At 53.8% G+C, this 25,577-nt stretch overlaps 3 protein-coding genes and 1 long non-coding RNA gene across 4 annotated transcripts; 1 reads left to right on the top strand and 3 right to left on the bottom strand.

Moving 5' to 3' along the window:
• Positions 1 to 268: 268 nt before the first annotated feature.
• On the bottom strand, positions 269 to 5,014 carry BPIFB6 (BPI fold containing family B member 6). Its single transcript, XM_085241858.1, has 15 exons — positions 4,906 to 5,014; positions 4,653 to 4,752; positions 4,264 to 4,368; positions 4,036 to 4,182; positions 3,574 to 3,637; positions 3,227 to 3,287; positions 2,869 to 2,960; positions 2,601 to 2,777; positions 2,450 to 2,503; positions 2,060 to 2,230; positions 1,840 to 1,907; positions 1,579 to 1,624; positions 861 to 924; positions 420 to 496; positions 269 to 307 (listed from the first exon to the last, which is right to left on the bottom strand). Exons 1-15 carry the CDS (start codon positions 5,012 to 5,014, stop codon positions 269 to 271), a joined length of 1,374 nt encoding a protein of 457 aa, XP_085097984.1.
• Positions 5,015 to 6,261: 1,247 nt separating this feature from the next.
• On the top strand, positions 6,262 to 10,828 carry LOC100546217 (protein TENP). Its single transcript, XM_010722607.4, has 16 exons — positions 6,262 to 6,283; positions 6,503 to 6,619; positions 6,858 to 6,957; positions 7,227 to 7,331; positions 7,421 to 7,555; positions 7,952 to 7,997; positions 8,134 to 8,194; positions 8,365 to 8,456; positions 8,561 to 8,737; positions 8,865 to 8,906; positions 8,996 to 9,160; positions 9,327 to 9,394; positions 9,835 to 9,880; positions 10,111 to 10,174; positions 10,267 to 10,343; positions 10,582 to 10,828. Exons 1-16 carry the CDS (start codon positions 6,262 to 6,264, stop codon positions 10,630 to 10,632), a joined length of 1,368 nt encoding a protein of 455 aa, XP_010720909.2. The 3' UTR covers positions 10,633 to 10,828.
• A 1,259-nt stretch (positions 10,829 to 12,087) lies between these two features.
• On the bottom strand, positions 12,088 to 20,372 carry LOC100546061 (BPI fold-containing family B member 4-like). Its single transcript, XM_085241300.1, is given in 17 exon segments — positions 12,088 to 12,587; positions 12,947 to 13,023; positions 13,203 to 13,266; positions 13,637 to 13,679; positions 14,874 to 14,941; positions 15,023 to 15,190; positions 15,464 to 15,517; positions 15,731 to 15,747; positions 15,750 to 15,903; positions 16,662 to 16,753; positions 17,098 to 17,161; positions 17,484 to 17,547; positions 18,592 to 18,747; positions 18,954 to 19,058; positions 19,143 to 19,257; positions 19,794 to 19,909; positions 19,986 to 20,372. Coding segments are annotated over 16 exon segments (1,380 nt in total). The 5' UTR covers position 19,909; positions 19,986 to 20,372; the 3' UTR covers positions 12,088 to 12,563.
• Positions 20,373 to 22,532: 2,160 nt separating this feature from the next.
• LOC146542976 (uncharacterized) lies at positions 22,533 to 24,171 on the bottom strand. The gene is made up of 3 exons (XR_014887669.1): positions 23,672 to 24,171; positions 22,836 to 23,041; positions 22,533 to 22,720 (listed from the first exon to the last, which is right to left on the bottom strand). It is a non-coding gene; the product is annotated as an uncharacterized LOC146542976 (long non-coding RNA).
• Positions 24,172 to 25,577: the final 1,406 nt, after the last annotated feature.

Here is a 25,577-nt window from a genome sequence, read left to right as displayed (position 1 = left end):
TGGAGTACCTCCAGGGATGGTGACCCCTCCACCTCCCTGGGCAACTTGTGCCAGTGCATCGCTGCTCTTTTGGAGAAGAAATTTCCCCTAATATCCAACCTGCACCCCTTCTGGCACTCCCAGCAATACTGGAGTCCATCACTAGGCAACATGCTGTCTTTATTTTAGCTCAGAGAGTCAAAACATTGAAAAGCCAAGGGGAGAGCAAGAAACCCCCAGGAGAGCAGCCCCCTCCCATCCACTGAGTGCAGCCATCCCTCCTCATGCATCAGGACTCCACCACAGGCACGTTCAGCACCAGCCCACCCTGCAGGTTAAAGAGAAAAAGCAACAGGCAGAGTTCTATCACTCCACTGCAATGGATGTGAAGGATGAGGGCTCAGCCACCAAGGGTGCCTGGATCCCCATGCTGTGCCTACCTGCATCCTCCTGAGCTCCACACGCCGGTATGGGGTGCCCAGCAGTGGGGGCAGTGGGACCCCTCCTCGCAGTGCTCCTGCAAGTGGTGGGGGAGGGTATGAGGGGCAGAATGTGGGGACCAGACCCAGGGGACAGCAGGCAGTGCTGGCATACAGGGCTGGGTACAGCAGCACAAATGAGATCTCATCCCTTGGCACACTTTCGTAGGAGTTCAGCAGATGAATGGATACTCTATGGCAGGCTGCTTTAATGATAATTTGCCATGGGATAACTGCCCCACCTGCAGCTCTCCCAGGCCCATCACTCCCTGCCCCCAAGGGCAAGGCCAGCCAGCCAATGCCGTTTCCAAAAGCAGATAACAACATTCTATTGGCAAAGAAATGAGGACCATTTTCCCTGTGCAGAACGCGAGCCTTCCACTGTAGCCATCGCATGCTTACTGTTGATGGATGGCACGTAAGCCACATGAATAATGTCTGCCAGGACTCCTCTCAGCGGCAGCACCTGGAACACAGCGTGGTGATGGACGTGGCCCATCTTTCCGAACGCCGGCAGCCGCACCTGTCAGGCTCCCCTCCATTAATTCCCCCGGTGCGGCCTCAAATCACAGGAAAATTGCACAGCCCCCCCCCGCTACCCCGAGATGAATGGGAACATTAGAGAATTTCTAAATTTCAGTGCAAGCTGTCAGAAAGTCTCTCCTTCCCCACAGCTGCAGCACTGTGGGCACCCGGTGCCTCCTCCTCACCACCCAGCCGCATGCAGACAGACAGACCCTGCTCACCACCACCCCCCGTGTGGCTCTGCTGATGGGGTTGGAGCAGGATTGGGGCACTTGAGCACCCAGCATACATGGTGTGGGGCAGCCCAGCTGTCATTTATGGCCCAGACCTCCCAGGAGTGCACAGTGCATTGTGAGCAGGGAGAAGGGTCTGAGCATTTGTGGGCAAACGGTTTTGAGAGTTCTTTTATTGTTTACAACATCTTCCCTTCAAATTTTCTTCTTCAGCATTCAATTTGGCTTTCTTTAACGTTTCAATAAATTTGTTATTAATAATGAAAGAAACGGGGTTGGATTCTGGGGGGGGGAATCCTTCTCGAGCCCAGCAGCGCTCAGACCCACAGAGTAAAGCTGTGCCCACACCCTGCAGGACTCACATTGAACGCACCGATGGAGGAGCTCATCACAGCCACGTGGGACAGACTGCGAGGACAGGAGCATGAGGTCACCGCCCTGCCCTGCAGCACCCCTCCAGCCTCAGCTCACACTCCTCCAAGACCCCCATAGCTGCTAGTATCAGCCACTAAAACCCATGAGGAGAGATGGAAGTGCACCAGCTAGGTGCGAGACACATTGCACCATTGCCCCACTGCCTCTTTGCTGCTGGTGGCACTGGGCAGGCAGACCTGTGCTGTTACCTATGCAGTGTCAGGGAGAACTGCAGCCTCTCTTCTGCGACAGCAAACCGCACACCCAGCTCAGAGTGCTGCAGGGAGAAAAGGGGAGCAGGTCCCCTTTGGGATATGTGTGCATGTAAGCAGGTCCCCAGAAGCAGCTCCAGCCCCTCACCCACGCCTCCTATTGCCCCTCTGCAGTAGTGACCAAATCCCACCAACGCTGCCAAAGGCTTCAGCTCACCACATCCAGGACAAAGAGGGATCCAGGAGCAGAGCCAGGACTGGAAGCCCAGAACTCAGCAGTGCTGAAGAGGTGCGCGGTGCTTTTCTCTGGGGTTATTGTCACCAGCGGTGGTTGGGTCTCTCGCATTTCAATCACCACTGGCAGTGATGGAGGCAGCATGCTGGAGATCTGGGGAAAACAAAGAAGAGGGTGACATTCCCATTCCTTCCCAGTTCTCTGCCCTGGGGATTGTACTGGTGACTGCTGAGCATCAGGACTATTCATGGTGACCAGGCAGTGTTATTCATACCACTTTTGTTAATAAAACACAAGAAGCACAAAACTGACTTGCACCACCAGTGTCCTGAGATGGCCAGAGAGCAGCGGGACTGCATGAAGTCCACCCACCTCAGGAATGAGGGCTCCCAGCATCGTGGTCACCAGCGGGACAAGCCCCAGAACCTGTTGAGAAAGTGTCAGAGGGATGTAAGACATGCAGCTGAGGGGATCAATGTGGGGAGGGGTTGCAGAAGGCAGCAGCCTCATGGTGTTACCCCACCATGCCATTGGTAATGTTCAGGCCAAAGAATGCCTGCATGATGGAGAGCTCAGCACTCAGGAAGCTCGCAGCCAGGATGAGCTGAGTGGCTGCTTCCCTCTTCGGTGGGAGGGAAGTGAGAGGTGGCAGCTCTGAGTGCAGGGCAACCTCCTCTCCCTCCTTGCTGTGGAGAGTGGCCTGAAAGGACCCATGGACAGAGCCATGTCAGCAAATGTACGCTGCCAGGGTCTGTATTTGGGCTGTGCACACTGGACCAGGTGCATCTGACCTTCAGCTCCAGCTGGATGAAAGCTTCTCTCACCATGGGGGGGTTCAGCAGGGCATATTGGAGCATCCCAGCGTTGCCCAGAGGGATTGCATCTGCAGGAAGACAGGGGGGGCTCAGCAGAGCCATGCTGGCAGCACTACAGCTCATGCTGTTCCCTCCCTGCCAGTGCTGGAGATGCCAGGTGATGCCATGTGCTCCCAGGCCTGAACAGGGACACACATGTGGCCCCACTGGGGAGTGACCCGAGTCCGACCCAGGTGTGGGGTTGGGATGGACACAAGGGCTTAATGGGCGGGGGGTGAGGGGGTGGATGGAGAGGTGGATGGGTGGGTGGACGCGTGGATAGGTGCCAGCTTACACATCATGGTGGCAAACTTTGCATTCACCAGGTCGAGCACCATGGCCATGGCTGGACACAGCTGGAAGGTGAAAAGAGAGATGTGAGAGCACCGTGCATGGCAGCTCGGAGGGGAACACAGCTCTGTGGCAGTCAGGCTTGCACAGCTCCTGCCTTAAGGCACTGACACCCTCTGCTCCTAATTACCCAGACAGGCTCACCTTGGCTGAGTTATGCCCATATCCAGCATCCCCTCACACACCCACCAGCTGATCCACTTCCACCGGAGCAGTGAGCAGCAGCAGCAGAGCAGGAACAGGGGTAAGAGCACACCAAGGAGATGCTGTGCAGCACCGGGCAGCACTCACCAGGCCATGTAGCGCTTTCTGGAGGGTGCTATCCAGGAACTTGCTCATGATCAAGGGCAGCATGCTGGGCAGAGAACACACCATCAGCCGGCAGAGCCGTGAGGCAGTGGGTGCTGACTACGGACTGAAATGCCAGGAAGTCAGGTGCTAAGGACACCCAGCTGGCATGGCGTGCAGTGGAAGATATTTCCCTACATAGAAAGCTTTTCTCAGGAATGCCATCTTTTGGCTTTAAACAAGCTAAAAGTCTCGAGGCCTGAAAGCAGCACAGAATTTCTACAAGGACTTTGGCCAAAAATGGGTGCTGCATGGAGTGACATAGATAGGGCCAGCCTGGATTCAACCATAAAACAGCTGGGGTTTCATACTGGAAAAAAAACAGGGCCTTCAGTAAATGAATATTTGTAGTGAAAAGAGTTTGAGCTTTGCAGAACCCCATTCCTGGGCACTGGCTCCCCTCACCGGTGGGGCAGGTTGGCCCAGCTGTGGATCAGTGCCACGTGGCAGTGCCTGGTGCTGAGCCGGGGGCAGCCCTGCATGTCCTGCATCATCCGACTGCTGGTGCTCAGGTTGGCAGCCATCGAGATTTCCATTTTTCCTCCTATAAAGCTGCACAGAACAGAACGTCATTAGTACAGGAAAGCCACTCCCCTGGCAGCCAGCAGCTCCCATGTGTTGCCATTCCCCCACCTTTTCCCCATGAGGGTCATCCGGACCAGCACAGCCATAGAGACCCCCACACCAGGTGAGAGCCACAGTGCTGCCTCCATGGCACAGAGCTCCATCACCTTCAGCCTGGGGGAAAAGAGAGGAAAAGCACAGGGAGAGGTGTACTGCTGGACAAGCAACCCTCCCACTCCCTCCCAGCTGGAAGTAGGAGCCAACAAGCTTTGTTGCCTTTAAGTTATAGTTTCCCCTTTGCAGACACAGCCATGCAGAAAATCACCGCCTTTAATATCACGCTTGTTAGCGGGGAGTGATTTGTTTCTGCCTCCGGGCTGACACTTCCAAACCTTCTGCTTTTATTTTCTGATTTCCAGATTCAGGCTCCCGGTGAAAGGCTGCCGAGCATCACTCACCCGGAGATGCCTTTGATGGGTTTCGTGGTTGCCTTTTTTTTTGTCGCTTCCTCTATCAGCTTCTGGAGAACATCACTCTCATTCAGCACAGTGGAGACCGCTGGAATATTCACACAGAGGCTCAGCACTGATGCCCCAGTTTGGGGGGGAGACAGTGCTGGAGCAGAGGGAACTCGTCAGCTCCATAGAACAGGGTTGGTAACAAATCCTTGCTGCAAAAAGCACGCATCCCTGCATCCCTGCCCCAGCTTACCATGGCTGATGGTTCCAATGTCCATTCTAAGGATGGCCCCGGGGCGCCCAGAACTTTGTGAAGCTGACAGGCAGCCCCCCAGCAGCAAAACGTACCACAGCATGGTCATGGATGGCACAGCGTGCATCCAGCTCTGAAGGCTGAAGGAACACAAAGAGGCAATCGGCTGGAGGCAGCTCCTGCCAGCCCTTATATACAGAGCCCTGGCTGAGAAAGAGGAGAAAACAACAGATTAAGGAGCTGGGTAATTGCTGTGATGGAAAACTAATCCCTGGTGATTCTGCCATCTTCCAACACAAATAATTTCACCAGTAACCTGAAGGTCGGGGTAAGCACCAGAGCTGCAGGTGAAGGGTGGAGCTCCTGACTATTGCTCAACTCAGGAAGGGCCCACAGAGCTTCACACGTGGCATCTGAAAGAGAAAAACTGATCTGCTTGGCTAGAAGGGTGATGGTGAATTGTGCCTCTGGGGACACAGACGGGATGTGACTGTCCCTTGGGATGAGCCACCTGCTGCCCACATTGGCAGAGCTCCTGCAAGTGCCAGGGGAGGACCTGGGGGCAGTGAGGGGAACCCCAGGCAGGCTGTGGCTGTTCCTGTGCCACCCAGAGCCTGCCCTGCTGGGATCCTGCAGCACCACGGAATTTATTTCTTCTTTTCATCTCCATATAAAACATGTCATGGGGCTTAATCTGTCGTTACCTCCCGCCGTGATATACTCAGTAGCTCTAAGCGCAGTCAGGGAGATTTACATCTCATCTAGCAGGATTTATAGATGGCTCCCATTGAGGAGCCCATCACACCAGGGAGACACCTTCGTGCTCAGTCATTGCTAGAAGCTGACATCCCATTAATAAGCCTCCATGGGGACTGCCAGGTCCAGAGCAGCTCTAGAGGAGCAGAACACCCACATGTAAGCACCACAGCACCCTCCTCTCCCATCAGCTCAGCCTCACACACTTGTTCCCTTCTAGATGATGGTAACACCAGAAATACATCTCCTGTGCTGCTGGGATTACCGATGCTGCAGTAAGGCTGAGCAGCCCCTCCGGCAGCGGCTATGCTTCCAAGCTGGGAGCTGGGACCTTTCTTTGTGCTCTCAGTAGCCCCACAATGGAGGCAAGCTGCCCGAGCACCTGCTGCTCCATATGTCACCCCGCTGGGTCGATGGCCAAAGTAATCAGGTCTGTGGGAGACAATAAAAATGGCATAGAAAACAAAGCCCTGCCGCTCAGCGCACCCCATCCAGCCCTCTCCACCAATCCCTGCCCCTCCTGGCCCCAGTTAGGCAGATATATAAAGCCAGCACAAGTCCTTGTTGCAGCCACAGCAAGACACAGACGGACTCAGGAGGATGGGAAAAGCAAACAGAAAAGGTAAAGCTGCGTTCACACAGTGAGAGCGATGTGAGCCCGTACCTGGGGGGTCTCTGAGCATCGGTGCTGAGCAGAGGTCCTCTTCTGCTAAGGCTGACACAGACATGCATGGTGCTGGGGTGCCTGAACTCACTGAGTTTTTCTCTTTGTACTCTAAGAGCATCACAACCTACGGTATATCAGCAATTCCAAACTACTTTTCACGTCCCCTTCCTGCAGGCAGTGCTGTGCTCCTGCTCTGCACCACGGGTGCCATCCTGGCCTTCCTGGACCCTGTGCAGCCCACCAGGGCCCCCGACTGTGGGGGCATCCTCACACCCTTGGGACTGAGCTACCGTAAGTATGCAGCCCTCAGATTGCAATAGGGTGGGGGGGACACCTTCCTGCCAGTCAGTGGGACAGGACATTGATACTGCTGTGCCATGAATTGGATCGTTTTCAGCCATCATCTGCTAACAGTGGGGTTTAGGAAGAGGGGGAAGTACACCTCTCGGGCAGATTTCAGTCCATCCATCCCTGTGCATGGGATCGCAGGCTTGGGAGCATCTCATAAGGTGTCTGCCCTGTTTCACAGTTGCTGAAGTCTCAAAGCCACATGCAGAGGTGGCCCTCAGACGGGACCTGATGGCCCGGAGAGCCTCAGACCTGTTCCTTGGCTCCACAGACCCCAGCAGGTGAGTGCCTGGCTCTGCCTCGCTCAGGGCTTTGCTGCTTCACATGGAGGTTTTGTAAAAAAAATAAAAATAATTTTTAGAAAAAGGTAAAAACCTCCTGGGAATTGACACTAAAGTTTAAAACATCTATACAGAAGCAAGCTCCTGGCTCCACCTTTGGGATCCGATGGCACTGGCCCCAGTGCCACCCTCAGGTGTGACGCACCAATCCCATACACCGTGGGGCAGGAGCAGCACGGGGCTCCTTACACCCACATTTCCTCGAACAGGAAGAGAATTACCTCTGTAAAATTGGTTGACCTGTGGCTGTCGCTCATCCCAGAGGCCGGGCTGCGGCTGGGCATCGAGGTGGAGCTGCGCATCGCACCCCTGCAGTGAGTCACATCCACCCACAGAGTGGGGCAGTGGGGCAACAGCACGGCTCAGCACCATGGGGCAGCCTCAGCTCTGCCTCCCCCCGCAGTGCTGTGCCCATGCCGGCGAGGATCTCCATCCAGGCTGACCTCCACGTGGACGTGGGACCCGATGGCAACCTGCAACTGCTGACCTCTGCCTGCAGACCCACTGTGCATGCACAGAGCACCAGGGAGGCAGAAAGGTCGGCTCTAAGTTTCCCTGACGCACGGTTGGGTGAATAGGGAAAAAGACATTGAGCAAAAAGCATTGCTGTGCAGGAAGGTGGAAGGACCGAGAGCTGAGCGCTGACCTAAAAGGTTACAGAGGTTAACACAGATGCTTTAGCCTCAAGGCAGAAGCTTTGTTCCATTTGCGGCATTGTCCTCACCTCTCTTTTAATAGAGTTTTATTCTCTCAGAAGGGAGCAGATGTTTCCAAGCACTGAGCAGGAACATTTTTAGCACAAGTAGGGTTCCATACTATAGTCACAGTTTAACAGATGATTGAAAGTAATGATAACGACATCTCTGAACACCTTTTGGGTCCCTTGGCCCAGCTGGTGCTGCCTAACCTCCTCTGTTCTGCTGTTTTCATCCAGCAAGTCCTCCAGATCCATCCTGGACAAAGAGGTGGATGTCGATAAGGTAAGAGAACATCTGCACAGACAGGAGGCAGCAGGAGACAAAGTTCTGAAAGATCTGCAGCAGATGCACCCAGGGACAGTGCTGGCAGCCCTTGCATTCATCTCCCACCTCTCAGGGTTTGTTCTTTATCCTGTAGCTTTGCTTGGATGTCTCCAAGTTGCTCCTTCTTCCAAATGAGCAGCTGATGTCGCTGACAGGTGAGCAGTGCTGCAGTTCCAGGCACCAGAAATCTGGGAGTGGGGAGGGCGGAACATCATGAGAAATGAATCCTGCATCTGAATTCCATTTATCCGGGAAACGCAGGAGGGCCACTGGCACAGCCTTCCACCTCTGCTCCCCTCTGAGTGTTCCTCTGCTCACTCTGCAGCGCTGTTTCCTGTCACCCCCAGCTGCCAGCTCCAGTACCTGCCGCTGGCTGCCCCCGTGTTCTCCAAGCAGGGCATTGCCCTGTCCCTGCAGGTAACACAGGGCTCTGCAGCACCCACCTCCGTGCTGCACACTGCACCTCCTGCAGCATGCCCTGAGCACCCCCAGCCCTTTTTCCCCTCCCCATGTCTCTGCAGACAACATTCCAAGTGGCGGGGGCAGCTGTCCCCGTGCCGGTCAGCCCCGTGCCCTTCAGCGTGCCTGAGTTGGCAAGCTCCAGCACTTCCCATCTCATCCTGGCTTTGTCTGAGCACTTCTACACCAGCCTCTACTTCAGCCTGGAGCGGGCCGGAGCCTTCAACATGACCATCCCTGTGAGTAGCAGGCGAGGGAGGAGGGAAGGACACAACGACAGCAATTGCTGTGCCCCCACCCCCAGGAGCCACACCGCATCACCCCCGGTGCTCTTACCTCAGCTGATAGGCTGCACTTGGCTTCCAGAGCGTGCTGACCACTGCCACGCTGGCACAGAAGATCACTCAGGTGCGTGGCTGTGTCCTGCTGCCATGGGGCGATGCCCCACTGCCCTCCCCACAGCACAGGACAGCCAGGCTGGAAACATATCCCTGCAGGTGGGCTCCCTGTACCACGAGGACCTGCCCATCATGCTGAGCGCCGTGCTCCGAAGCTCTCCTCGGGTGATGCTGGAGGAAGGCCGGGCAGCTCTGAAGCTCTTCCTCACTGTTCACATCGGGGCGGGCTCACCCGATTTCCAGAGCTTCCTGAGTGTGAGCGCGGTGAGTGAGCACTGCAGTGGCCACGGCACCCTGTGACATCGGTCTCCTGCGTGAGCAGGGTGTGAGCAGTGCACTGCAGCGGCAGCACACAGACAGTTTCGTTGCATCCCAGCATTCCGATCCGGAGTGACACCATTTGCTCACTCTGTCCCTGTTCTCCTCGCAGGATGTGACCGCAGGACTGCAGCTCAGCGTCTCTGACACACGGATGATGATCTCCACAGCAGTGATAGAGTAACAAGCCTGGCTGTGCTCTGCAGCCTTGCAGGGGAGACGGCACAGCCATAGCATGGGATGGGAGAGGCAGAGCAGTCCGAGGAATTCCTTAGCTCTGATAGCTTGTCTTTGCAGATGTAGCTCTAGCCCAAAGGAAGTGGTGAGAGGAAAACAGAAACAGTGCCCCGCCGCTGTGCATCACCCCAAGCATCCCATGACTCGCAGCAAACCCTCACTGCCGCCCTAGGGCCAGACACCGCCAGCTCCATGCTGCTGTGTGCAGGGCAAAGGCAGTGCCGCTGCCAGCTGGGAGGTGCCTGGCTGCAGGGGATGCTGGCCAGGCACTGCCCAGTGTGTGAGCCTCTGCCTGTCACCAAGCACAGGTGCTTCAGGAAAACTGCCCAGCCACTGGGCCAAAGGGCTGCTGAGCAACAGCTGTGCTGCCTTTTGTTTTGCAGGGATGCTGAGCTCAGCCTGGCTGCCTCCAATGTGGGCCTGGTGCCGGTAGGTGCCCCAAGAACCCCCCAGGAAGTGGAGCATGGTCAGGCCCGTAACGGCACTGCGCTGAGCCCAGCCATCCTCAGCCAACTCACACCATAGACATCCCAGCTGGGCCAGCAGCAGGGCAGCGTGTGCCCACAGTGCTCGTGGCAGCACACCAGGACCCCACTGCCTCCAGCCCTAGTCTTTTCCCTCTCCCTTTGGAGCTGACTCTGCTCCATTTCGCCCTGCAGGCTGCACTGCTGGAGGAGCTGTTCCTGGCCCCTGTGTGCCAGCAGGTGCCGGCATGGATAGATGGTGAGCAGCAGGCATGTCCTGCAGGCAGCACTGGGCACAGGGCAGTGCTCTGCTGGGGACTTCCAGCCTGCTTTCCCCATTTCTCCTCCCAGATGTGCTGAGGGAAGGCGTACACCTGCCTCACCCGTCCCGCTTCACCTACACCGACGTCAGCGTTGTGATCCACAAGGTAAGGAGCAGCACATGCAAAGTGCTCCCTGCAACAAGGCATTTAAGCTGCTCCTGCTATATTCGATTTAAAGAGGACCGACGCTTCCCTCCCTCCCAGCTCTGAGCTGTATCCTCCCAGAACCACACTCCCTTGCTTTGCATGGGCATTCCTCACTAAGCACATTAGCACAAGCCAAAAGCACGCTCTGGGAGGAGCAGGGTGTGCTCTGCCCCTGCCTGCTTCCCTCTGTCTATAGGATTACGTCCTGGTCCCATGCAACCTGAAGCTGCAGAGCACCATGGCCTGAACCTGCCGCAATGTTTGGGTGAAAGCAGTGGAAAACCACTTTGCTTTGTGGATTTTCACTGCACAAAACAGGAAGAATTTTATCTCTTAAGTAAAACAATACTTTCTCACGTTTAGGATAACATTGCATTAGAGTCCTCCTCTTCCAACCATGATCTTTGCATTCTTGGTGCATGAGGAGGATGGATTGTAACAATATTCCGTGCTTTAATTAAACATTTCTCTTTAATATTGCATTCTCCTGTACGGTATCGACTATTTTCTCCTCAACGTACCAAAAGATGGATGAATTCCATCCCAGTGAGTGCCAGCACCAATGCCCAGCCCTTCGATTTCACCGAGGGAGCATCAAAATTCCACTAATTTCTGTGGATGCAAGGCAGCCCCATGCAGCACAGCATCGCCCCTACCCACCACAGACACTCTGTGGCTATTCCTCCACTTCTAGTGTTACTATGGGAACCAAAAACTGGTGAGCTGGGCCAGAAAGAAGAAAAAAAACCCACCGATCGTCTGCACAATGGTTTCTAATATTAGCCTGAAAGCTGGTCGTGTTTCCAACGTGCTTCTGGCAAAGCTGTAGCAGAGTGGGTGGGCAGGAGCACCGGTCAGACCCCGTGTGTCATTTTTTGGACTAGATAATCTTGTAGGTCCTTTCCAACCTTGTGATTCTATGATTGGTGGGAGGATAGGGTCCCCATGTGCTGCCCAGGAGAAGTGCCCACACCGCTCGCAGTGCGCTCAGCACCCAGCCCACGGAGCTGTGTTAATTACACATCCATCTGCTTTCCCTGGCCACATCATTTCCAGCCTTTGGAGCAGCTGAAAAGCACTTGAAAACCTCATATTTCAGAGAGTCGGGGATAGGAAAGGAAACAAAACAAGCCAGTGTGATTTATTGCAGGGAGGGAAAAAACCTGAAGGTTTCTATGCCCGTCCTGGGGACCTGACTAATGATTTTAATGCTCGAGGTTGGCAATAGCAGGAACTGTTCCTAATAAAAGTTTGCTGGTAGAGCTGCAACCATTATTCCTTGACTAATATATCTTAACCTAGCTTCCCAAGAGGAGTAGGCTGCAGTAGCAAGAGCATTTATTAGCTTGGCAGCAAGAGGCCAGGGTCACCATGCCCTGAGCTCCTCCTGGCACCAGGTTGGCACTGCCAGACCCACACCACTGAGCTGGGACATGGGTGCTCAGAGCTCATCCAGCCCTAGGGCGCCCTGAGTGACACAGGACCTGATGCCTGTTGGTTTGGAAATTCAGTTTCATTCTGATTCCTACACGTGTTTTAGCAAAGGGTAACCCAACAGCAGGAGCCACTGGCAATCCAAGAGAGTTGTTAGAAATTTGGGATGGAAGATCTCAAACCGAACCCCAACATAGCACTGTCACAGGGGGGCCAGATCCTCCAGCAGGAGGCACAGGGGGGCATCCCAAGAGCATCACAAACCTCCTTCTGAGCTTTAAAAAAGAATGAATGTTTATTACTGAAGGAATTAATGACAAATGTATCCTGAGCTCCTGCTCAGCGCTTTGGACTTTTCTCAGCACGGATGGTGAGATCCACATTGGAGAGCCACATGCAAAAAGTTCACTTCTTCATTACACTGACAACAACTTTCCCAAAGACCAAATTCTCAAGGAATTTAACAGTTCAGCTGCAGCATCACATGCCACTTCTACAACCGTGACCTCTAATTCACCCTAATTTCTCTAAATAAATATTTCTACACAGAGCTGCCTAACTGGTGTTGGCTTATGCAAGCATCTCAGTTCCATGTAAGCCAGTTTAATTTAAAGTGCCTTAAATATTACCAAGAACCTCACATTAGGTTTAGGAAAGGAAAGATGATAAATGTTGGTTCCAATGCTCCATCCTGACCGGATCTCCTCCCTCTTTCTTTCCAGAGCTGCCTGCACACTGCACGGCTCACATGGAGATCAACAATATTCCCTGCAAAGTAACATGGCCACGTCACTGCCCAGCCTCTCCTTGGCCACCAGTGCACACTGCTGGCTCTTGGTCCCCCTGTTGGCCACCATTGGCCTTCTTGGCCACAGGGACACACTGCTGGCTCCTGTTCACCCTGTTGGCACCAGATTGACCCAGGTCCTTTCTCTGCAGAGCTCAGAGTTTGGCATGACTTGGGGCTCTTTGTGTAGCACCGCTCCGAAGGGCTGCAGGAATTTCCAACCCAGTGGGACATTCTGCCCCTGCAGCACGTCCACAGCAGAACCCACGTGCCAGAAACAACCCCAGCAACCCGATTCACACCGTGCCTACAGGAGGGCAGAGCCATGTCCAACACTCACCAACAAGATCTTGATTTCTCCCGTTATCAAAGGAATTCTGAACACGTTCGGCAGGGGTATCCCAGAGGCTGCAGCAGCTGTGAGACAGACAGAGCCTAACCCAGTGCAGGGACACACAGCCCCCAGTGCTGAGAGCTGGCTGGTGGGCATTCAGCTGCAGCCTCAGCTTGGACACAGCAACCCCTCTGCCATATACAAACCACCCCCTCTCCACAACAAAAGTGCTCCAAACCAAGGGCTGCCCCAGGCTCCTTACCATTCAGAATTGGCATGTAGGTCTCCACCAGCAGCTTAAAGAGGTGTGGCTTCAGGTTGGAGATCTGAGGCAGAGATGGAACAGCACCATGAGCAGCGCGTGCGGCAGCAGCGAGCTCAGCTCAGCACGTGGCCTTTTCTTTAATCAAAACTACTTTTCTTTCTGTTTGTATTTGGTGCTTTCTTTGGGAAGATTCTAGGGATAACATTTCAGCTGGAGCTCAGCGAGCTTAACCCAAGCAAGGGTGAATAAACACAGACTTCAGCCTTTGCATTTGCATTATTAGAAAAGGTATAACAATAATAATAATTAATTAAGAATAATAAAAGGCAGCAAAAGCATTGCCACGATGTGCAGAGCTGCAGCTGATAGCTCAGACCCCAGCACATGGACACCACACCCCATGGGAAGGGCCCTCCTGGTGGGGGACTTACATCACTGATGCCAATGTCAGATGACTGCAAGAAGAGGGAAAGTCTGCAGAAAGGAAAAGCCAATGGCACGTCAGTCAGTGGGTCAGCAGCAGGAGCTCAGCCCCCAGCCCCCACACCCCCAGCGCTGCGTTACTCAGCCCATGGGCAAGGGACTCCTGTGAGCATCGTCCCTACAGGGACTGCAGTGTCCTGGGATAAAAAGCAGGCACTGCCACACTTGCAAGAGAGCAGAAGAGCAAAAGAAAAACAATGAATCAACGTTAAAATCTTAATTTCCACTGGCTTGAATGAAACAGCACGGCAGCAGTGCGCACACAAGCTCTTGGTTTCCCCCTCCTCTCCTGTGCCCAAGTAGCTTTTCACCTTAGAAAATAGCTGAGAGCATATATATATATAGCTGAGAGCAGAGCTTCTAGAAAAGCACCCAGCCCAAACATAAGGATCATGAGCTCAGGAGAATCTGCCAAAATTCCCAATCTGTCATTGCAATCACACAGTTATCTCCATAGCTAAAACCTCTGCTTTATTTCCACTTTGAGTTTCTCTTTTCTGCTTCCATTGAATCTTGTTATATCTTTGTCTATTGAATTAAAAGCCCTTTGATGCATTTCCATTGTCTGTATCACTGCATATGGGCTGTGCCAATGTTGCTTCTAAATCTAACCCTTTGACAAGGTAAATGGCTTGAATTCCTCAGACCTCACGCTGTAAGAAATGCTTCCCAATCTTTAATCATACCTTGACTGGCACTAACAATAGCATTTTCCTTTGCTCCTTTATCACTCACGTCCAACATCAGGCACTTGGAAGTGCTGCCCAGGATCAAAGTCAAGCTGACACTGGTACAGTTTTTCAGACTGCCTCATCTCTCCTGGTTATAAAGTGGACACAGATTTCCTTCCGTGCTCCTAAAACTCTCCCATCACTGTGATGAGCAATACTCCTCCACTTTGTGCCATCATTCAGGTGTGGAATTCTCAGGTTTGGGAAATCCAGGGGCCACAAATACTGAAAAATGCCCAGACAGCAGCTCCAGAGCCAGCATTGCCTTGGAGAGGCTTCCAGCAGCCTGGAATGGGGCTGAACTCCCACACTGCACCCTGCTCCCATTGCTTCCAGCTTGCTCAGGGCATCCCAGTGGGAAGCACTGCCCTTCCTGCCATGCTGTGTCCCACACCCCTGCACCCTGAGCTTCAGCAGAGCCCCAGGCCAGGCACCAGAGGGGGGGACAGGCTACCTGCCCAGGGAGAAGGCCAGCATCAGGCTGCTCCTGGAGATCGACAGGCGGACGTTCAGACTGAGGTCCTGCAAGCAGACAGTGAGAGGGTCAGCCCATGCCACGACCCCATCCCTGCTGGCAGCCTGTGCACCTCGTGTTCCACTTACTGCCTTCAGGAGCAGCAGGTTGATGATGGACCCATCCCGGTGCTTAATGAACACCTGGAGCAGGACTGACAGCTCAACGGTGGCTTTGTTGGGTTCCAAGAGGAGGATGGGGCTCCCCACAGACTCCACACGGATGCTCAGAGTACTGGCTGCAGGGCAGTTGGTGCACTGAAGGGATGGGGGACACGAAGGTGGCTGCCCGCACTCAGCCCATGGACACACACAGCCCCACAGCTCTGTGGGGCTTCCCTGAGGTTATGCAGATCTTGGACAAGCCCAGATTTACACAAGTGTAGAGAACAAAACCAGACAGCAGAAAGAAGCAGAAGCACAAGGCTGCAGAGGACCAGAGATGGCTCAGGTGTTTGTCCAGGTGCGTTCTGTAGATGGCCTCGGACCCAGCAAGACTTACCCAAAGCTTACCCAGTCAAAGTCACTCACCCCAGTGGGATAAAGGGCTGTGATGGAATCTCTCAGCTGGTTGGCTCCAGAGAACTGCAGGGAGAGAAGCACACAGCCCAGGTGGGCACCCTGCAGGTCCCAGCACCACCCACCCACTTCCCATGTCCTGCTCCCAGGTGCTTGATTCACACTCCTGGGCCAGTCCCAAGCCTCCCCAGTGCAGAGCAGTGCCACTCACTCATTCACGTGAGAGGCACCAGCAGCAGGAAGGGCTGCTGATGTGCATCTTAGCATTGCGGCACTCACAGCTTCTGACGAGCAGGGAAGGTGTGTGGCTGGATCTGGAGCACCAGGGTCAGCATGGAGCTGAGGAAGCTCTGGCGCATACCGATGATCAGAAGCTTGCTCGGCAGCCAGGGCAAGGCAGAGGCATACGAGTCGTGGGGGATGATGCTGCCTCCCATTTCCTGTATTGTGCCCTGTGAGCAAACAGCAACGTGGTCCTGCACTGCACACAGAGCTGTTCCTTCCAGACTTAGTGCCCCAAAGGAGCTGATGGAAACCTGTGTGTAACTGAAACCCCTGATAATGAGTGTGCTTTGCTCAAATCCCAGCCCGCTGCTCCATTTCACCCTACAGAGCATTGCTCCAACTGCAACGAACCTGCACTAATGCCACCTATTTGCTAAGGAGACTGACTCTGTCTGTGGGAGCAAAGCCCAATCCTGATGACATCTGCACGAAAGAAAGCACAGAGCACTGTTACCCTGCAAAATGGAGCACTCAGCCTTCTTTCAGCCCTTACTCATCACCTGCCAGTTGCTTCTTGCGAGCCATCACTCTGTTTATTTAATTTCTCCTGTTTGAAATTACTGTTTGGTTTTTTTGAGTCTTTTTCCCCATGAGGCAGCTGTAAAAAAATGCATCCATTGGCTTGGTGTAGCTGTCACCCATCACAAAGAGTGCACAGCAAAAGCAAAATACTGCACCACAGACTCAGGCAGTGCAAGGGGGTGGCAACTGCTCATCCCATGCAGCCTGCAAACAATGTGGGCAGAATGCAGCAAGTTTGCCAGTAAAGCAAAAGAGAGCACCCGATCACCTGGTGATGGGGTCAGATAGGGGCTGGCACGTTTAGCTGGCAGTCCCAGAACAGCTCATCAGCACAGCCCATCTGTTTGGTTGTGCTGAATGAAGCCTGGGGTGCACAGGGTACTGATATCCAGTGTTCACTTACATCTAAATCCATCATCAGGGACGAACCGGAGGTGAATGGTGGGCCAGCCAGGTGGTAGTGAACCGTCCCCTTCAAGCCAACCGGGATCACCACTGCATGGGGAAACCATTGGTGATGGTCAGGGAACACACGGCTCCTCCCAGCCCCAGGTCCCAGCCAGAGGGAGCAGCACACACAGAGCACCCGCAGCTTGGAGGAGCTCTGTAAAACTGCTGCCACTCAGCACTGGCAAAACGTCCCCAAATTAAACTCTGTGGGTTATGAGCTGAGGATGTAGCTCAAAGATAGGAGTTGAAACCCGAGGCCATGAGATGCTCTCATTCAGAGCCAGTCTCTGCCCTTGGAGCTCTTAGGACCCCAAAGCACCGGGGTGGCAGCACAGGACTGCGTGCATCCCACCACCCAAACACAGCAAGCATCTTCCACTGGGACGTACCATCCAGAGTGCTCAGGAGCTGGATGTTCACTACGTTGAAGACAGTATCTATCACTGGACACAGCTGCGATAGAACACAACACAGGACAGCTCATGGGTGCCCTGCACAGCCCCAGCAGCCCTGATGGCTCTCCGAGCCTCAGCACGAAGCCATGGGGCAGCCAGCAGGCACTGGGATGGGCTGGGGGTGGTGGAGGTCCCCTGGGCTGCTTGGGGACACCTCAGGCAAAGTGTACCAGCAGCAGCCAGGCTGCCCACATTGCACACTGCCACTGTGGGAGCAAAGCACGGCCATGCCACAGCTCACTGCAGCCGTGCAGTGCGTTATCCCCAGTAGTTCAAAATAGCATTTTGGCTATGGGGAGGAAGGCAGATTTCAGACTCACCAAACCAGGCAAAGTTGCTGTCAGGTGACTGAGCACAGTGTCATGCACTGACAGGGACAGTAAGCTGAAAAGGAGGGAAGAAAACAAAAGAGAATGTATGAGAGCCAAAAACCAACAACTCCCGGGCACTGCAGCAGAGCAGAAGACTTTCACTGTCCACACAGCCCCAGCCCCAGTTGTCCCATGAGCAGAAGGGCTGTGTGCCTCATGGAGGAAGGACTGGGCTCATGGCTGCAGCACTTGGAGTGTGCAGACACCACTGTGGGCAAGGAAAGAGTTTCTCACAGCGTATCCTGAGCTTGGCCATCTCCCTCTGGTATCTAAATCAGTGCTGTAGTTAAGGGGAGGTGTTGTTGCTGTGAATTCCATGTTAGCTATGGGAAACAAAATATTTACATGTGGAATAACAAGAGGAGAAATCTGCTGTGAAGCATTCCCTCACTGCTGCTAAATAGATCACTCTGGGTTATATGCTGCCTGCAGGCAGTGCAGAGACATTCAGCTTGAGAATCAATACATTTCTGGACTACTGAGCTCGAACACACAGCAGCGCTGCAATCTGCAGATGGTGTGGTCTCGCCATGCAGCACTCCACTTATAGCAGAGTTCTCCCTGCAGGCACATCTGAGGATCCACCACGAAACATCTGGGCATACACATAACCACCCCCTGCGGAGGGGACACTTGCATGGGATCACACAGCCCTGCAGTGGTCAGACTGATGGATCAAATGCCCAACATCTTTCTGCTACAGCAGCCAAAGGGCAAGACTGGAGAACAGAGCAAGGCATACCAGTGGGGCTGCTTTCCTGGCACCCTCCCCCCTCCACCTCCAGGTTAGCATGCCTCGGATATCAGTTCATTAGCTAGGTCTAACAGAACTGCGTTGGAATTGATGCTAAAGCTTGTCATTCAGATCTTAACGTGCCCATGCACAAACAAGGCAGGTCAGCCCTCATCTTCCAACAGCCAATTTTCCATTGAGGAACCAGCAGTGGCAGGAGGAAAGGAATCTCTTCTCTGGCTCTGCTGGCACAGCTCTGGCAGCCAGTCCAGATCATGGGATAAAGCACAGGGCAGTGGAAAATATCAACCCATGGGCACTTACCCAGGGAGCAGCTTGATCCTTACAGCACCAAGAACGCAGAAGCAGTCATCAGCAATGACCTGGACTGCACCCGACTCGAAACTTGAGCATTTGATGTTTGTGGTAATGGTCACATCCAGGGAGATAACAATTACCTCGGAGAGAAGGTCAGTCAAGCTGAAAGAGGCAAATGAGAGGCTGAGAGATGGAATCTGTTCCGCTCACCAGAGACGCTCAGCAAAACCTCCATCATCAGTAATTTGTGGCAAAGGCCACAAGCCATTCTCTGCTGCATGTAGGTTTATTATAGGTGAACCCACGCAGGACTCAAAGCCGTGGGACACATGCAGACCTGACAGCATCTCGGAGCTGTGCACACTCACCAGTTGCCACTGAGATCCAGGCGCACGCTGATGACCAACTGCATCCCAATCCCAGGCAGCAGCTCCATCGACAGCATGGGCATTCGGGACCTCTCCAGGTGCAGCCTGCAAAAAGCAGCAAACAGCCATCACAAAACTACGGAGCACCCCGAGGGCAAAGCACTGCCTGCAATGCCCAGCCCTGCTCACCCCGTGATGGTGATGGCGGAGTTCAGCAGACCCCCGTCACTCATCATGTTCGGCAGCACCAGGCCCTGCAGGTGCTTCTGGAGAAGCTCGTTCTGAATGATGGTATCGGACAGCACTGCAAAACAGCTCCGTGTGAGCTCCCACCTCTCCCCAAACTCCTGTGTGAGCCATTTCCAACATCTGTGTGGTCAAATAGGGAGGGTGATGTTTTGTAATGCCTAATAACAAAGCTGCCCTCACTGGGCTCAGCAGGAGCACGGCAGAGCTGCAGCCCATTGCTTGCTGCTCGCTTCCAGAGGGCATTGGTTTTGCTTTCCTTTGGTCTGTTTTTGGAACAGAAGCAACAAGAAGTAAGCCAGAGCACTGTGCACATGAAGGTGGCTGCTAAGCTTCACCGTGGCTGTCGGCAAAAAATGAGCTGCTCTAACAGGGAAATGAAAACAAAGACAAAGAGGAGAGGAAAGGATCCAGAATTCTAAAGTTCTGCATGGCTATTTGGAGCAGAATGCCACCCCTGTCCTGGAGACAGAGAGTCTCCCTCCCTGTGAACCCAGCAATGGCTCCTACAGCCCTGAGGAACCATACAGTGATGACAGCAGTCAGGGATTATACCACATACCGGCCCCATGCGACCACCACCACTCCCATTACCTTGTTGCATGGCCCTGCGACTGACGGCGCAGGACAGGCCGGACAGAACCCCCTGGGTGGGAGAGAGCAGCCCCCAAAAGATGACCATTCCAAAAAGCTTCAGCGGTTTCATCATCCTGCAGCAGGGGAGGCAATGGCACGAGCAGTGCAAAAGGACAGGGATGGCACTGCAAGACACAGCTCTGCTGTCACCTGCACTGGGAGATGCCGTCTCAGCCCAGCTCTGCACAGCACCCGGCTCCTGCCCGCTGCCTTTTGGTGCTGCAGCAGCAGTGCCAGCAGCCGCCCTTATATCAAATTTGCCACCACCTGGACACACCTTTTCCTCGCAGCCGTCGCATCCCAGCAGTGGGCACCTCCTGCATCTCCGCCAGCAACACCCAGCTGCCAGGCTGCTGATTTATACAGCACCACGTCACTGCTGCCTTTCCCAGCAGCAGCTTCCCTTCCCGTCCTGGGGCACTCACCTGGGCACTGCTTTTTCCCCTCTCTGCCTTAAAAAGGTGCCCAAAGTGGTGACCTGTGGGATCCCCATGCTGGAAGGAAACCATCTTCTGGGGGAGCTGCAGCACACAGATCACACCGGGGGATGATGGGGCTGTGGGGTGGGACGGGACCAGATCTCCCCACCCTGAGGAGCTGTGGGATTAACAGTGCTCATTGATGTTTCAAATGCAGCGTTGGAAAACGATTTTCTTCACCAAAAATTTTTTAAAAAATAATTAAAAAAGCAACTTGGAGAAAGCTGATAAGCATCGGCTTTGTTAAGACTGACCTTCGGGTGGATTTCTAATGCATCTGCAAAGAATAACAGTGAGAAAGGCAGCTGTACAGAAATGCACAAAGCCAGCAGCATCAGTGTGACACAGCAGTGCTGCGGGAGCAGAGCCCAAAGGAGGCTGAGGTCGGGCCCTGGCTGGGTGCAGTGGCACTTTCCATTGTGCAGGGCTGGGCAGATCCTATCGGTGCTCTGCTCGGTGCTGTGCAGCAGAGCGGGGCTGCACGCAGCAGAACAAAGCTGAGCTGATAGCATCACTCTCAGGGAGCAGCTGGCAGGGGAACACACACTGCTGCCCTTAGGGTTGTGTGCTCCCGTCGCAGCTTGTGCTCTTTGGGACAGCAGCATCCAAGCTCCCAGTGCCTCCCGCTGCAAGAAGGCAGTGTGCTTTGTGCCCCAGCACGGGTGGTCCTCCTCTCTGCAGGGTTTCTGCTGCTCAGTCTCACCCTTCGCTCCTCTCACTCACCTGGATCTCATTCTCCCCTCGCAGCAATGCTTCGGGTGTCACTTACAGGAAGGCTGAGCTCAGCTCCGCAGCGACAAGGGAATACGTATTAAAATGAAGCATCGCAAGGAACTCAGGAAGAGATTATCACAACAAAAAGGCTGGAAAGCAGAAGGGCTGCGGAGTGGCTGCACGTGGATGCCCCGAGCAGCCCCGAGGCGCTTCGCAGAGCGGTGTTAAAGCAAACAAATATACGTTATTCAACGTGATTAAATCTGCCATTTTTTATTCTCCAGCGTTAAGAACCGTAGGAGAACCACACACGTGTCTTAAAAATAAAAGAGTGAGCAACCTGAATGAAAATACGGATAATTCTTCTGCCCCAGTTTGAATAACAGCACCGGGGTTTTATGGTTGTGATACGTGCAGGAGGTTTGCAGGCTGCGGGAGCACAACACTGCTTTATTGTTACGTGGTGAATAAAAAGAAAGAGTAACCTCAGCCCATAAAACTCCTTCAAAGGGGAAATAGAAGCTCCGTATTAAGAATACACATAAACTGAGCGCTGTCTCTCGAGGGGAAAAAACTAAACCTGGTGGCACGAATTGTGCCCTCTGATAGCACTGCCCTGAGCAAACACTGCCTGCTGCTTGTGGGGTGGTGAGCAGCTGCTGCGGGCATGAATGGAACTGCTCTGCTCAAATGTCAATGGAAAGTGATTTCTCTGATGTCAACAAAACAAAGGAGCCGGCCAAAGAGAGCAGCGCTGCGGAAAGGGAGAAAGCACTCGGGTATAGAAACGGCACGGCAAGTGAATGGAGTGAGGCTGTTAGAGCAACATCTGGGGAAGAGAAAATATGGAGAAGGTACTAATGCAGGCTGCTGCCAGACTGAGAGCTCCCAGCCTGGTTCCAGAGCAGCCAAAACGCAGCTTACCTGCTGTAAGCCCCAGCTCTCCCCTCTCCTGGGGAGCACAGCACGGTGTGTGCAGCAGGGGCTGCGCTGCAGGGCTCCACCACTGCGATGGGCAGCAGCAACGCAGTCCAGAAGCCACCACCAAAACGTGCAGCAATGCTCTTCAGTGCTTTGCTCGCTCTGCCTCATAGCCCTGCATAGCTGAGAGTTATTTCCCCATCCTGTTTGTGGGACTGCTCAGATCGCAGTGAAGGAATCATCCCAAAGCTGGGCTCAGCAGCTCGCTTCTAGCAGCAAGATCTGATCAAACAGGACCTGGAAACTCCTGGAGATAAGAGCAGAGCCGAAGACACTGAGCCCTGCAGTCAGGACCAGGCTCCATCCTAGGGCCACCAAACCCCCAGCCGTGCTCACAGCTCTCAGCAGCTCCCAGGGCACAGCAGCCCAGCAGGTGCTGAGCACCCATAGCAGCACTGAGCCTCAGGAAGGCCCCGGCTCATGCTGACCTGGGGCACACGTTGCTCTCTGCTGGCTGTGCAGCACGGCATGAACAGACAGACGTCAGAGGCGTCCCTCCACGCGGCTGTGTCTGATCACTCACCTGTGCAGTTTCCTACATATGGAACTCAGGAGGTAGAAACAATCTCAGGAAGGATGAGCAGATAGCACTGAGGGAGAAGATGAGCTCAAGGGACAGCAGTACTGGCTTCTGGGTGCACAGCAGTGCTGGGTTCTGGGTGCACAGCAGTGCTGGGTTCTGGGTGCACAGCAGAGCACACAGCACAAATGCTACAAGGATAAACAACAAATCAGCATCACCAGGAATTTTATAGACAGGAAACTATCTTTTCCCAACTCAGTGAGGTACAATGAGCTGAATGTTATCAAACCAAAAGGTACAAACCTTGTTACCAAGTGCTGCACGTGGACACAGGCAGAGCGGTCCTGCGTTCAGACCCAGTGCTGTGCGTTACCCAAGCAGCATTCACTGCCTTCCCCCATCACTTCCAATCACCCACACCGTGAACTCCGTGGACGCTTCAATTCCTCCTCACTCTTCATTCTTCCAATTTGTTGGTCTTGTTTAGTTTTGTTTGCTTTCCTTGCAGCCTGGAAAATAGATTTCTGTCCATTGCATTGTCTCAGGAAGCATCAGCACCACAGTGCCAACAGAGACCTCTTAAATAAAGACAGCTATTTCCATTTGACTGAAAGAGAGCAGCACAGACACCAAGTCATGTTTCTGTCTAGCCTCAGGATCGGGGAAGCTTCACTTACAGAAGCAAACGCAATATTGAGTGAATTTGTCCTTGATGTTCTCTATCAATCCCGAGGAAGAATTAGCAGCAGCCTTATATTACGCACATACATCTTCTGTAAGTAAAGATTTCAGCCTTCCATCTCGCTCAGCTATTAATGAAGACAGGACACAGCATCTCTGGACACATCCTCAGCACAGCATACAGAATTAGCACCGTGCTTTGTGCAGACATCCCTCTGGGGGTAAATCACAGCCCTGCTACTCGTCACGATATAAATAAATGCCTATTTCTAAGGGAGCCCCAGTGCTCACCACACAAAGTGCCGAGGCAGGATTCGAACCGGCGGCCGGCGGGCAGCACAGCAGGCGCATCCCTCCAGCCCTATGGGGCTGTACCAGCCCTGGTGCTGCTCACGGGGCAGGCAGTGAACTCAAAAGCTATTCTGCAGCCTGGTGCCATCGGGCACACTCATACTTACCCCATCAGAGCCAGCACCAAACAGGAACGGGCTGGGAATGCTGTGCAGAAAATTATTTCACAGTCACTGGCAGGAGAGCATTCCTAAACCAACTCACAGTGGGGTCAGATTGATTCCTGTGCACAAAAACGCAATATAGACAAAAAAGGAGATCGTTTAATTCCCTCTTAACTGTGAAAAGCAATTTGGTGCAGTGTGTGACACATTGCAGAGCACCGAGCGTCACCCTGGAAAACAAATATAGCACATGGGAGCCAAACACACACCCGGCCCTGGTATGTCACACTGCTGAGAGAAGTTAAAATAAAACTAAAAAAAAATAATAAAACCAAATTGGTTTGAGGCCAATTTCACTCCCTCGCTCACACAGCAGCAGCAAGGTGTGGGGAATGCCACAGCAGCACAGTCTGATCCTACAGCAGCAGCCACCTGCAGTCCTGCTGCATCCCAGCACAGCCGCCCTGAACTCAGCAGCATCCCAGCACGGGGCATCACTCAGCTGCACGGTGGCAAAAGGTCCTCAAGCAACCATTCACAGCCTCCATAACAAAGAACGGGGTCCTTCAAGGCACCCCAGGGCTCTCAGGGCGATTTCCTCTCCTGCCTGCAGATGCTCAGACCATAAATAATCAGCGCACAGTTTTGCCGCTGCTGCTGTTTTATTGCCTGAGGCACCCACTTGCTGCTCTGCCTCTGAGATAAGGGCAGGCAGGCGGGCTTCAGAGAGCTGGGGCACTTTGAGCGGCATCTCCTCAACATCAAAGTCCCGGCGGGATTTTTTTTAGTGAGACTTTAGAACCCAAGTGAAGGATTTTTCATGTGCTTCACATCGAGTGGCATCAAAGCGGCCGCCGTCCGCAGGGAGCTGCTGTGCAACACGGAGACCTGCAGCACCAACACGGCACCGAACTGAGCAGCCCCACCAGCAGCACTGCGTGTGCGAGGGGAGCGCTCGGGAGGCTCACTTGGAGCAGTCTGAATCCAAAACCCAACTCCTCATTTGCTGCAGCGTTACTGAAACGCAGCCCTGAGATTCCCTGAGTCGGCGCGGTGCAGCTCAGAAGAAACGCTCTCATTGAGGGATGGCACTTTGCAGCCCTCACACATCGCACCAGGGTCAGCTCCAGCAGTTTGAGAGCTCCTCTCCCTGGGCTCTGCTGCAAACACTTGTTTCTTTGCCAGCAGAAGCTGTTGTTAAATGGAGGCTATTGGAGGGAGCACACTTAATGTGACCGCAGCCCTCAGCAGCACTGCAGGGGACGCAGAGCAGCGCTGCTCAGGCTCAGGATCTGATAAGAACAGGGACTGTAATTCCTTTTCTGCCACCGCTCATCCCTGCCCAGGGCCCACGAGGGGGTTGGGCACTGAAGGACCCCACACAACACAACAGCACAGCGTGGTAACGCCTTCAGACCCACCCGGTTCTCACTTTTTTCAGCCAAGCCACTGTGCATGGAGGAGATGGGACATTTTGAAGCCTCATTTTCTAAGGAGAAAAGCAGAGCCCTGATCGGATGCTGGCTCCTTGTCCAGTGCACAGCGCAGCTTTCCCCATTGCTTTCCTTCCCCTTTGGGCTGAAGGGACAGCACTGTGTCAGACCAGCAGCACCACGGCCCGCTGCTGAACGTGGTGCCAATGACGTTTCTGCAAGGCACTGAGCCTAGTGTCAAACATTTAGGACAGATTTCCTAAGCTGTTTTGCTCAGGTGAAAGCAGCTGTAAGCCAGGAGCAGAAGCAGGATTCCTGCCTGGCACACAGCTGAAAACCACACAAGGATGAACCAAACCCGGCAGCCATCCTGGTCACCGTCAGCAGCACTCAGCCCCTCATTCAGGGCTGAGCTGCTGTGGGATTTGTGACAGAACCTCCTGCAGTCCCCCAGGAACTGTCAGGGCTTCCATCAG

Source organism: Meleagris gallopavo, chromosome 22 (genome assembly GCF_905368555.1).
Source record: "Meleagris gallopavo chromosome 22, MGAL_WU_HG_1.1, whole genome shotgun sequence".
NCBI lineage: Eukaryota > Metazoa > Chordata > Aves > Galliformes > Phasianidae > Meleagris > Meleagris gallopavo.
Note: the sequence above shows the minus strand (reverse complement) of the source record. Positions and strands in the feature narration are given on the sequence as shown.

Excerpts from the sequence above, each read along its gene's own strand:
- BPIFB6 (XM_085241858.1), bottom strand. The coding sequence starts at position 5,014 with ATGACCATGCTGTGGTACGTTTTGCTGCTGGGGGGCTGCCTGTCAGCT. Across the intron at positions 2,504-2,600 it reads TGAACATTACCAATGGCATG|GTTCTGGGGCTTGTCCCGCT; the intron begins GTGGGGTAACAC and ends CTTTCTCAACAG. Across the intron at positions 497-860 it reads TTACGTGCCATCCATCAACA|GAGCACTGCGAGGAGGGGTC; the intron begins GTAAGCATGCGA and ends CACCACTTGCAG.
- LOC100546217 (XM_010722607.4), top strand. The coding sequence starts at position 6,262 with ATGGGAAAAGCAAACAGAAAAG. Across the intron at positions 6,958-7,226 it reads GGCTCCACAGACCCCAGCAG|GAAGAGAATTACCTCTGTAA; the intron begins GTGAGTGCCTGG and ends TTCCTCGAACAG. Across the intron at positions 9,161-9,326 it reads GCTTCCTGAGTGTGAGCGCG|GATGTGACCGCAGGACTGCA; the intron begins GTGAGTGAGCAC and ends TTCTCCTCGCAG.